At 42.0% G+C, this 13,023-nt stretch overlaps 1 protein-coding gene and 1 pseudogene across 2 annotated transcripts; both read right to left on the bottom strand.

Moving 5' to 3' along the window:
• Nucleotides 1-21: 21 nt before the first annotated feature.
• On the bottom strand, nt 22-3,736 carry LOC111325624 (aldo-keto reductase family 1 member A1-like; annotated as a pseudogene). Its single transcript, XR_015995259.1, has 4 exons — nt 3,341-3,736; nt 2,303-2,573; nt 1,819-1,955; nt 22-797 (listed from the first exon to the last, which is right to left on the bottom strand). The product of XR_015995259.1 is annotated as an aldo-keto reductase family 1 member A1-like (transcript).
• Nucleotides 3,737-4,470: 734 nt separating this feature from the next.
• LOC148717131 (uncharacterized) lies at nt 4,471-12,592 on the bottom strand. Its single transcript, XM_088744834.1, has one exon. It carries the CDS (start codon nt 12,590-12,592, stop codon nt 7,151-7,153), a length of 5,442 nt encoding a protein of 1,813 aa, XP_088600960.1. The 3' UTR covers nt 4,471-7,150.
• Nucleotides 12,593-13,023: the final 431 nt, after the last annotated feature.

Genomic DNA, 13,023 nt, shown 5'->3' on the forward strand with positions numbered 1-13,023 from the left:
CAGCTAATTTTCGTCGCTAGGTCAGTTGATAAAACCAACTTATCTAATAATACCTCCCACCGACGCAGCACCACAGTTTGTTACTCGGGCTTTCCAAATGAGACGCCCGAGTTGAAATTTCGGCTTCGTTCTTTGTTTTCGTTCAGTCGTAAATCGTAGTGAAGTCCTTAACACGCATGCGCCACGTTTTCACTCTGACGCATGGGTGACGTTTTGACTGATAAGCATATGGCATGATGTAAAGGCGGAAGAAGAGAAGTTTATTCAGTGCAAAATCAGCAGTTACTCTGCTGTGCTATAATACGCTCAGAACGCATACAAGATATGTACACTGCGTTCACGGAAACCCACAATGAAACATGTCGAGCGTTTTCGGAACGGGTCGGTCCGCGAACCATAAGAGAGAATGATCTACGAGTGAACCTTTCATCAAGATACATGCTGTATCAACTGAGCTATCTAATGTTAAACAGGAGAAGCAGAACAAGAGAAGCAGAAAGGCAAATCTCATCGTGTATGTAGAACTAAGTAGAATGAACAAATGCAGGCGCAAAAATGGCCCTTATTAACGTGATATATTGCAAGCTTACTTCAAAGTTTCTTTGAATGTGTGCAGGTGTAACACTTTTAGGTATAACAGAGACACCCCACTGTATCTGAAAGCGAATACAGACTTGAGCAGGAGACTTGCCATATTTAATGGCAATTTCTTCCATTTTAGGATCATGTAATAGACTCAAGTCTTCCTGTTTGGCCTGTAAGGTGGCCAGGGGATCCGAGTGGACTGTATGCTGTCACTGTGTTGACAAAAAAGTAATAAATGAGTAAATCAACTGAAATAAATTCTAATCTACAAACAGAAAGTATGAGTAGGGAGAAATTGCAAATTGTAGGGTAGTGATTTAATCATAATATATATTAGTATAATTTCAGAGTTGAACAAAGAGTTTCCAGCAATCTGATTGGTCGGGCGGTTCCTTATATGACGCTGTATAAACCGCTCCGCGCGGTTTATATAACTAAAATGTTAATAAATGTTACTAAACTGTTATGATTTTAGAAATTTCTTTGTTGTTCAGCTCTGAAATTATACTAAAACAATTATTCGCCTCAGGTTCGGTGAATATCGTTGAATAATCCCCTCGACTTCGTCTCAGGGGTTATTCGACGACATTCACCTCGCCTTCGGCGAATAATTGTTAAATATAACTGCAGACAGTACTGTTTCGGCCTTCTCGGCCTCATCAGTGCAGTGTTACTTCTACGATGGGGGTGAAGCTATAAAGCCACCCCAAATGATTCCACATCTGTGGTACCATTTAAGCCATGCCAGAGTGCTCAAACTAGAAACTAGTGAGCTTTGCACAATTGCACGACATGACTCATCCTAGTAGAGTGCTCGATTTGAACATAGAAGCAAAGCTTTGTAATGCGAAAGAGCTATGTTAATAATTAGTATATAGTTTATATAGCTAGCAACACATGCTCCCATTGGTTTATTGGGGGTAACCTAACATCCAGCAGTGACAATTTTTTCCAGTCACACATTTCTTGTAAAATCTAAGACAACAGAGGTAACAGTGTACTGTAACTCATAAATATTGACCTACAACATACTGCTGTTACATGTGAACAACTGTTGCCCTCAGGAACAATAGTTACCTTGCACACTAATGGGCAAGTACACATAATATTTAAATGAATTTTTTAGGTTGTTTCCTTGTTGCTTTCTTTGATGTTTTGGATACTCTGCCTTGAAAAACAAAATAAACTGTTTTTCTTGGGAACAGTTGTTAAGTGTTCAATATTCAAACACACCAACAATATCCCTATTCCTGCAATGTTCTATAAGCTGAGCTTGATTGAAGGATGACATTCCACCTGTAGAACAGCAGGTTTTATTCTGCAGTTAGATAGGATATCATCCACTTGTTTGCTGTTAAAATTTAACAAACTTAAAGGAAATAAAAAATGTACATATAAAGAAACTGGCAGACTGACAAAGAAGGGAAACAATTTAAATTTTATTTAAGCTCCATCAAGGAAAAAACGTTGGCCCAATGGTTTGTAATCAAGGCGACCGGTCAAGAGTTCCAAACCTATGTGTAGCCACACCCTACACCCTCCTCCCCCAAGGAGAAACAAAAGGGAGGGAACATTCCCATTCTCCTCAGGGGGGGGGGGGGGGAGAGGGTACAGTTATACATAGGCTTAAGAGGTACAACTTGGTCAAATGGCCATATATTTCTGATATTTCCAGGTTTACATATGTCTGTTAGGAATCCATGAAATAAATTTTTACCAACTGCTTTAACAAGTCCATGATCCACAAGTGATTCCATCGCTTTCCAAGTATCACATGGATCATGATCTGCATAGATGATACTTCCATCACCATCCTTTGGAAAATTTATGTCCCCATCCTTAAACAATACAGGCCAGTGCATTAGATACAAATCCAGAAAATTGAGTCCTAAGTCACTAAGAGTTTGTTCTGCAGCAGAAAGCACATCGCCATGGTTGTGCTTTGTGTTCCATAGCTTAGAAGTGATGAGCAAACCTTCCCTGTTCACCTACAAAACAAGGAAAAAAATTAATCCCAGTCTTTTCTCAAGGGGATCTAGCGACCTAAAAGTTGGCATACTGAGGTTTAGTTTGAGAAGTCTGGCTTCAAGATCTAGCTGCATCTTCATATTGGGTTTTCAGGCTAGACAATCTTCCCTCAGGGTACCTTTCTGAACCCAGGAATATTGGAATGCACCAGTGAACTGTCAGGGAAGCAGTAAACATGAGTAAATTTTACTTAAGTCGACTTATTTCGGCTAAACTTCAGAATACCCGGTCACTCATTTACATGTCATTAAATAAGAATAGCATCTATTGTGTTATGCCTCATTCCGCTTCAAAGCCTCCTGACACATGTAAATGAGGTGGATGGGTATTCTGAAGTTGCTCCCTTATCTCTTTTTGACCATTTCAGGAAGAATCTTATTTCTGAGCGTTTTAAGTGATGCGACAAAAATGTTTTCCTTTAGTGCGGTGCAAGAAGCGATGTAAAAAAAAACAAAGAAAACCGATATCGGGCGAACACTGGTAAAAAACGTCACCACTCTGGTGGAGGCCTATCAAATTATATGAAAGTGATTAAGCACCTTTCGCTAATCCGTACCGTTTCCCCAAAGTCACTCTTTCCATCGTAACGTTCTTTCTCAATTAATTGGAAAAAAGTCAAAATTTCGAAAATTTTTAGCAGATTTTGTAAGAAGTTTTTCACTTTCCCGGTCCGCTTTTACGCCCTTCTCCTGAGACTCACTGAGAGCACACTAAAATTATTCCTTACCGTTTTTCCGATACAAGCCCTCAAAGCCCGTCCGACCTCCTTTTCATAGCCATAAACCGCAGCGCTGTCGATGTATCTGTATCCAGCTTTTATCGCCACTTCCACGGCACTGGTGACCTTATCTGGTTTGCTTTTCTATGTCTCAAGGCCACGGGGGGGTAGTGATCCACTGTTCTTTAACTTGATGGTTTCCATTGGAATTCTAGGGCACAAATAAAAGCTTACCCGGATTTTTCTGCGCAAGTAGTGCTGATGAGAACCGAAGAACAGAAAAGGACCTCACTGATGTTATGTACATCTCTTTAAGAGCTAATTTCATTTGGTATTATTCTTAGGGTAAGGGCGAGGATAGAACGGTCGAGTCGTTCGTGGTCTTCTTCTCCGAGTCGTTCCAAGTACAGACGCGAAAAACTGGGTATGAGAATCCCAGGCCTCCCCTACTAGGTGGGTTTCGGGGGGTGAAATAAAGACCGAAAGCTTTTCCTGAGTACGTATATACGGATGGGTTTTCCTTCTTTTTGCTCCATCCCTGATCAAAATACAAACGAAGAAAAAATGTTAATAGGTATATTCAATTGGAAAGAAAAGGAGTTTGAAGTCTTAAAATCCATACTTTACAACAGTACCCCCTTATTTTGGGTAAAAGAATAAATATAGAGGGAAGAAAAGCCTGCAGCAGGTAAACACACACAAACTCTGAGCCCCCCCGCTCCTCTTCAGGCTCAAAGTCTACATCCACCACTGGGAACATTTTGCTGCAACTTACACTAAATCATCAAATTGGTTTCTCCTGGTTACTATCTGGTTATTTGTCATAAAGATAATATTACGATTTATTGGTGCCTCTTTTCTTGGAGTTGTCTATTATGTGGTTTGGGGTCTGAGTTGTATAAGGTTTATTTTTACAATGAAACTTATGCACCACAAAGAAGATAAAGCAAGATGATCTGCAAAAATTAAAAGAGCAAACACCCTTTCTCTCTTCCCCCCTCTTTGAAGAAGGAGAGCGAGGACAAAAAACAGGCTATCTCAGTATCATTTAAACAGCTACACTTTAGCATAGTGGAAGCTTTAATGATGCCTAATTAAGGACGTGTCGAAAACGAAGACCCAATAACGAAGACCTAAGACCTAAGACCCACTGGTCTAAAACGAAGACCCACTGTTCTAGAACGAAGACCCTGTAGTCTAAAACGAAGACCCGCTGGCCTAAAACGAAGACCTGCTGGTCTAAAACGAAGACTCGCTGGTCTAAAACGAAGACCCGCTGGTCTAAAACGAAGACCCACTGGTCTAAAACGAAGACCCATTGTTCCAAAAAGCCTTTTATTCAAGGAAAGGTTATGCACTAAGCTAAAATGCTCTCATTTCTGTAGCGCATAAATCAAAATGTCATCTGAGTGCGCGACCAACTTGACTGAGATGACCTCTAGATACGTTATCTCAGTCGGTAAACACATGTCAAATTGTGTAACGCAATTAAATTCTAAGAATATAGAAATATACGTTTTAGTGACGATTTTGGTATATTTTTTCGTTACAAATACTCTATTTTTCAAATGCATATGGAGCAAATTACGATGAGGTGACTTCATATCTTTGTTACATTGTCTTTATCATATAAAGGCGCAAAGGTCAACTGTGCGTGACTCGCTAATTTATTCACCACAGGCTACAAGGATGATCTCCCGCCAGAATGGTCTAAAGCCATAAACACTAAATTTCTGCTGTGCATTAATTAAAATGTCATCAGGGCGCAAGACAGTATGTGGGTTATACTCGTGGTCACTTACACGAGCGCGTAGAAAGGCACACCAGAAAGTAGCTAGAAAGTCATCTTCGATTTACTAACATCATAACCTCCAACACACTAGTGACTGAATGCCAGAACGCTTCATCGAGTAATTTCACATCATCACGAAATGCATAGTTAGTAGAGGGGACTTCGCATAGTTAGTCCCCTCTACTAACTATGCGAAATGTAACGGCAAATTTGATTGCCTCGTGAAAGAAACGTTATACATTCGCATGCGTAAATCAACACTGAACGTGCAAACAGATTCCATCCGCGCCAAGGTGTTTGTTTAGGCCGTTTATTGTAATTTATGCTTATCTTGTACCTTTGCTTAGTTGCATGCTAGTTAACTAGTCTCTAGATAATGGAATCATGATGATTCCGAAACGTTGAGCAGCAATAAATCTTTTCTGGTATTTCGTAATACTCGTGTATCCAGGCGCGTAGCGTTCTATACGCATATACCCACGTGCGTACTTAAAGTGACTAGAAAATTTTGAAAACGTTGTGTTTGCGCCAAGTTTGCTCAAAATAAGGGCAAGACGCTTTGTTCTTTGCTTCTATTCATACAACTATTTCGAACAGGAACTAAAGAAAACAGCATTTTTCGCTCAGTCTACTTAGGTTTCTAGATCACATGTACTTGTGCATACTTGAAAAATTGACCACGCTACGTGCCTGGTATTGGATAAAAGCGCCTTTGGAAAACATTATTGCAATTCCTTTTGCATGACAAACTGATCCCGTTAGTCACAATTTGCTAGAGTTATTTGCTGAACTACTGACTTAAACAAAAAATGGCTCTCGAAGTGTGTTAACTTCTAGACTCTTATAAAGAGTAATAATAATAATAATTTACCAATTTATATGGCGCGTATTTACATATGCTGATCAATAGCACTTTACAATCATATGTTTAAGAGAAAGCGAAATTACATTATTGTGAGATAAAATGAACAAGGTTACAGACTATAAAAATACTTCTTAAAAAGATAGACTTTAAGTCGAGATTTAAAACTGTTAAGTGATGTTACTTGACGAAGCTCCATAGGTAGGCCATTCCAGAGTTTCGGAGCTGCTGCTGAGAATGATCTTGCTCCCAATGTTGTAAGCATCTTTCCCTTGGGATGGTCCGATAAGAGCTTACCAGTAGACCTAAGATTGTATAATGAATTCGATTTTGTACTAATAAGATTACTAAGATAAGTTGGCGCTAGGCCATAAATACATTAAAAGTCAAAAGTAAAATCTTATAGTCAATACGTAAAGAAAGCGGCAGCCAGTGCAGCTCAAAAAGCGCCGGTGTAATGTTAGAAAATTTTCCGATGCCAAGAAAAAGTGTTGCTACTGCATTTTGAAAACGCTGTGGTTTAGCGATCTGCACCTTTGGTAAGCCAAACAATAAACCATTACAATAATGAAGGCGGCTGGTTATAAAAGCATGAACCAAAGCAATTAAAGAATCTCCCGAAAGGTATTTGTTACTACTTCTCAAGTTATGTAAATGTAGAATGCCGCATTACAAGCCTTGTTTTTATGATCAGTCATGCTTAAGTTGTTGTCAAACCACGATCCAAGGATTTTAACACATGAGTTCGGACTGATACGATTATTGCCCACAGTAATGGAACACGAATCTAATTTATCAAGCTGTTGTCGTGTGCCGACCAACAAAAACTCCGTTTTATCATCACTGATCATCAACCGATCTCGAACCATCCATTTCCTCACTGCGTCAATGCACTTTTCCATAGCTTGTATAGCATCAGCTTGAGCAGTGTTGCCAAGTGGTTTACAACTCCGAGTCAGATACAGCTGCGTATCGTCTGCAAAACAGTGAGCATCGGAAAGATAATGTTCCACAATCTTAAACATACGCTAAACTTATATGTCCAGTGAACTGTTTACAGAAATGCTTTCCTATATGTACCGATCCGAGTTGTCCTTGGCAGATGGCTAGCAATTGAAAAGTTACGAACCTTTTTTAAGTCCGGCTCATTCCGCTCCAGAAGTTATTAACACTGATCAACTGAAGGCTCTTGATGTGCACTGGGCACTGGCCAATTTGCAAAATCAAATGTCACATTGTCACCCATGAGCATAAATGGTGCCCATTGGGAGACTTTGTCAAAGCCGTTATTTCGCATCCACTTCCTGGCCTTGTGAAGGGATTCACTGGCACTTTCACCGCGGAACAAATGTTTGTAGAAACAAGTCATGAACTGCTCTGTGGCTGTGTCATCCAGGGCCCATCGTGCTGCTAACACTGAGCGAGCTCCGGATCCTAAGAACGCTCGGGCGATTCCAATGACTCCCTCGGTTCTAATCTGTCCACGAGCACTGTGACAACAGCTAAGCACTACTAGTTTGGCTCGTAGCCGAGTTCTTGAAATATCCGCCATGGTCAAGAGATAATCTTCTTCTCGAGGAAAAGGTGGGGCAGAGGTAGGGTGCTCAGGAGAAAGGGCAATCTCCCCTCTTTCGGCATCACCATGTGCAGCAATGTGTATCAGGCTCACTGAATTTATCGCTTGTAGTACAGCAGGCTTCGTAGCGAAATCTCCAATCAAAGGCGGTACGCCAAGAAGTCTTCCAATCAGGTCTGCTTCCTTTCTTGCGCAAGGCAACTGTGTTATTTTCCTGCGCCTTCCTTTGTAAATCACTTCTCCTACCTTAGGGTCACCCACTATTAGTGACCCAACATGGATGTGATAGTCTGGAGGACTGTCTTGAACAAGCTTCAGAGTTTTCAATGATGGAATAATCCGAATCCTGTATTTCTCTGATAGAAACTTGCCTCCCTCGTCAGCCAAGGCTGCAAATGGCACTTGGTACACACAGGAATCAGGGGCAATGATAATCTCGGGCTGCTTCAGGAAACTGGCCACAGGGGCGATGATCATCTTGTAACACAAGTGAAGGCTTGTTTTGAACTCCTTGGCATCATAGTCACGCAGGACTGCGCGGTTCTTATAGTGAAGTGACATCAGTTCAGTGTCATCTAGAGATCGATCTTCGCAATTCTGTTCGGGTAAAATGGGGAGGCTGCGGAAGCTCTCTATTAAAAACTCATCTAACTCAGGGACTAATCCGGTCTCAACGTTGGCTTCAAGGCTCACTTCTTCTTTTGAAAAATGAATAGCTCCCGTTGCACTGAGAATCCAAAACCGTACATCATTTTTACCAACCGAAATGTACAGGCATGTGCAGTCTGCTTCCGTTGGGATAACCTCTTGAATGCCGCCACGCCAAGAGTTTGGATTGCCTAAGATCTGTTCTTGAACAGAGTATCGATCGGCCATCAACTTCGCCAGGCCTCTGGCCCGTCTCAGCTCTTCGACGTAAAGGGCGTCTTGTGACTTTGCGGTGGCAGAAAGCAACCTACTCAACAAGGTGTAGGAAAAGGCGCCGTGGTTTTCTAGAAGAGATATTTGAAACTCATCGTTATCTTTAACAAAACCTCGCAAAATTTCGAATTTCTCGATGCTTTGAAAAAGATACGAAGAGGCTTGCCCAAGATGAAATTGTGATACCTTTAACCTCGACAGATCACAAAGGCATTGAAACTCGCTCAAGTTGTGTCCAATGTCCTTGCTTAATTGCAGAGCCTTCTTGAGGTATTCTTCAGCCATGTCATAGTTACCAAGTGACTGGACACACAATCCTAAATGTGCGTAATTGGCAACTGCTCCATGTCTCTCACCAATTTCCAGGACAATTGCAAGAGCTTTCTCGTGATATTCTTGCGCCTTGTCATACAGACCACAACGACGTGAAATGATCCCGAGGTGGCTGTAGTCTATTGCTTCTCCGCTTTTATCACCGATTTTCCTTCTTATTCCAATTGCCTTCTTTAGATAGTCGTCAGCCTTTGCATACTTACCGAGCGAGAGAAACAAAGTTGTAAGGTCTCCGTATGTCCTTGCTTCTCCATGCCTATCGCCAATATCCTGTTGAATGCGTAGTGCTTTCACCGCGTACGCCTCAGCCTTTTCATATTGACCAAGCGATTGGAACAATGTTCCTAGGTTTCCGTAGCTTGATGCTTCTCCATCCCTGTCGCCAATTTCTATTCTGATAGCGAGTGCTTTCTCCTGATATTCTCGGGCCTTGTCATATTGACCAAGCGATTGGAACAATCTTCCTAGGTTTCCGTAGCTTGATGCTTTTCCATCCCTCTCGCCAATTTCTATTCTGATAGCGAGTGCTTTTTCCTGATATTCTCGGGCCTTGTCATATTGGCCAAGCGAATGGAACAATCTTCCTAGGTTTCCGTAGCTTGTTGCTTCTCCATCCCTGTCGCCAATTTCTATTCTGATAGCGAGTGCTTTCTCCTGATATTCTCGGGCCTTGTCATATTGGCCAAGCGATTGGAACAATGTTCCCAGGTTTCCGTAGCTTGTTGCTTCTCCATCCCTGTCGCCAATTTCTATTTTGATAGCGAGTGCTTTCTCCTGATATTCTCGGGCCTTGTCATATTCACCAAGCGATTGGAACAATGTTCCTAGGTTTCCGTAGCTTGTTGCTTCTCCATCGCTGTTGCCAATTTCTATTGTGATAGCGAGTGCTTTCTCCTGATATTCTCGGGCCTTGTCATATCGATCAAGCGATTGGAACAATGTTCCTAGGTTTCCGTAGCTTGATGCTTCTCCATCCCTGTCGCCAATTTCCATTCTGATAGCGAGTGCTTTCTCCTGATATTCTCGGGCCTTGTGATATTGGCCAAGCGATTGGAACAATGTTCCTAGGTTTCCGTAGCTTGTTGCTTCTCCATCCCTGTCGCCAATTTCCATTCTGATAGCGAGTGCTTTCTCCTGATATTCTCGGGCATTGTCATATTGGCCAAGCGATTGGAACAATGTTCCTAGGTTTCCGTAGCTTGATGCTTCTCCATCCCTGTCGCCAATTTCTATTCTGATAGCGAGTGCTTTCTCCTGATATTCTCGGGCCTTGTGATATTGGCCAAGCGATTCGAACAATGTTCCTAGGTTTCCGTAGCCTCTTCCTTCTCCATCCCTGTCGCCAATTTCTATTTTGATAGCGAGTGCTTTTTCCTGATATTCTCGGGCCTTGTCATATTGGCCAAGCGATTGGAACAATGTTCCTAGGTTTCCGTAGCTTGTTGCTTCTCCATCCCTGTCGCCAATTTCTATTCTGATAGCGAGTGCTTTCTCCTGATATTCTCGGGCCTTGTCATATTGGCCAAGCGATTGGAACAATGTTCCTAGGTTTCCGTAGCTTGTTGCTTCTCCATCCCTGTCGCCAATTTCTATTTTGATAGCGAGTGCTTTCTCCTGATATTCTCGGGCCTTGTGATATTGGCCAAGCGATTGGAACAATGTTCCTAGGTTCCCGTAGCTTGATGCTTCTCCATCCCTGTCACCAATTTCTATTCTGATAGCGAGTGCTTTCTCCTGATATTCTCGGGCCTTGTGATATTGGCCAAGCGATTCGAACAATGTTCCTAGGTTTCCATAGCTTGTTGCTTCTCCATCCCTGTCGCCAATTTCTATTTTGATAGCGAGTGCTTTTTCCTGATATTCTCGGGCCTTGTGATATTGGCCAAGCGATTCGAACAATGTTCCTAGGTTTCCGTAGCCTCTTGCCTCTCCATCCCTGTCGCCAATTTCTATTTTGATAGCGAGTGCTTTTTCCTGATATTCTCGGGCCTTGTGATATTGGCCAAGCGATTGGAACAATGTTCCTAGGTTTCCGTAGCTTGATGCTTCTCCATCCCTGAAGCCAATTTCTATTCTGATAGCGAGTGCTTTCTCCTGAGATTCTCGGGCCTTGTCATATTGACCACGCGATTGGAACAATGTTCCTAGGTTTCCGTAGCTTGTTGCTTCTCCATCCCTGTCGCCAATTTCTATTCTGATAGCGAGTGCTTTCTCCTGATATTCTCGGGCCTTGTGATATTGGCCAAGCGATTCGAACAATGTTCCTAGGTTTCCGTAGCTTGTTGCTTCTCCATCCCTGTCGCCAATTTCTATTTTGATAGCGAGTGCTTTCTCCTGATATTCTCGGGCCTTCTGATATTGGCCAAGCGATTGGAACAATGTTCCTAGGTTTCCGTAGGTTGTTGCTTCTCCATCCCTGTCGCCAATTTCTATTTTGATAGCGAGTGTTTTCTCCTGATATTCTCGGGCCTTGTCATATTGGCCAAGCGATTGGAACAATGTTCCTAGGTTTCCGTAGCTTGTTGCTTCTCCATCCTTGTCGCCAATTTCTATTCTGATAGCGAGTGCTTTTTCCTGATATTCTCGGGCCTTGTCATATTGGCCAAGCGATTGGAACAATGTTCCTAGGTTTCCGTAGCTTGTTGCCTCTCCATCCCTGTCGCCAATTTCTATTTTGATAGCGAGTGCTTTCTCCTGATATTCTCGGGCCTTGTGATATTGGCCAAGCGATTGGAACAATGTTCCCAGGTTTCCGTAGCTTGTTGCTTCTCCATCCCTGTCGCCAATTTCTATTCTGATAGCGAGTGCTTTCTCCTGATATTTTCGGGCCTTGTGATATTGGCCAAGTGATTGGAACAATGTTCCTAGGTTTCCGTAGCTTGATGCTTCTCCATCCCTGTCGCCAATTTCTATTCTGATAGCGAGTGCTTTCTCCTGATATTCTCGGGCCTTGTGATATTGACCAAGCGATTCGAACAATGTTCCTAGGTTTCCATAGCTTCTTGCTTCTCCATCCCTGTCGCCAATTTCTATTTTGATAGCGAGTGCTTTCTCCTGATATTCTCGGGCCTTGTCATATTGACCAAGCGATTGGAACAATGTTCCTAGGTTTCCGTAGCTTGATGCTTCTCCATTCCTGTCGCCAATTTCTCTTCTGATAGCGAGTGCTTTTTCCTGATATTCTCGGGCCTTGTGATATTGGCCAAGCGATTCGAACAATATTCCTAGGTTTCCGTAGCTTGTTGCTTCTCCATCCCTGTCGCCAATTTCTATTTTGATAGCGAGTGCTTTCTCCTGGTATTTTTGGGCTTTGTCATATTGGCCAAGAGATCGGTACAATGTTCCTAGGCCCATGTAACATTGTAGCTCGCCTAGTGTATTGCCAATTTTTTTCATGATCTTGGTAGCTGACTCATAAAATATTCTGGCTTCCATATACTTGGTTTGAGCCCGAAGTGTTTTTGCCGTTAAAAGGCTTAGCCATCCTTTTTTTTCGGTTTCATCAGAGTCATGGAATAAGAGAATTTCCTTGAGGTATTTTTCTACCCTTGGGAAATCTTTCACCTTTATGTAAGCTCCAATTATCTTCAGGTAGATGGTAGGGATCAAATCTTTCGCCAATGAACTATCGATAAGCAACGCCTGATGGTTTAAAACAATTAAACATTCTTTGAGTAACTCGATGGCTTGCGACGCACGACCTGTGTTGAGAAGGAAGTCGGTGACCAGTAAAGCTATGCAAATGAATTTTTTGATAGCTTCCTCTGTGCTCTTCATCTTGATCCTCTCTTTGTCAGTTTGAAAAAACAAAGGAAAAATTAGTGAAGCTAGGGAGCTCCTGTTGCATCTTATTGCTTACCACTAATTCTAAACTGCCCATCCCATTTCCTGAAAAATGTTCACATTTCGTGGCTATAAATTTACGTCTTCAGAAATTTTAATTTTAAAACTTAAAAACGGGAATGAAGGTTTTCATCGATCTTCTTCCTAAAAATATCTCTTGACTCAAGTTTTAAGATGTGTTGGAAGACTGTTCCATATTAAGCTGCCTCTGAACGAGGGCGCTGTACTCCATAGAGTGTTTGTTAATTTTTCTTTGTATATTTCATTCAATGGAAGAACTCTTTGTTTCTTTTCAAAAAGGCGCGAACAATGAGATCTCTATATCCAGTTAAATATGTCATTCTCATCATTGCGGGCCTAAGAAG

This window comes from Stylophora pistillata, chromosome 14 (genome assembly GCF_964205215.1).
Source record: "Stylophora pistillata chromosome 14, jaStyPist1.2, whole genome shotgun sequence".
Lineage (NCBI taxonomy): Eukaryota > Metazoa > Cnidaria > Anthozoa > Scleractinia > Pocilloporidae > Stylophora > Stylophora pistillata.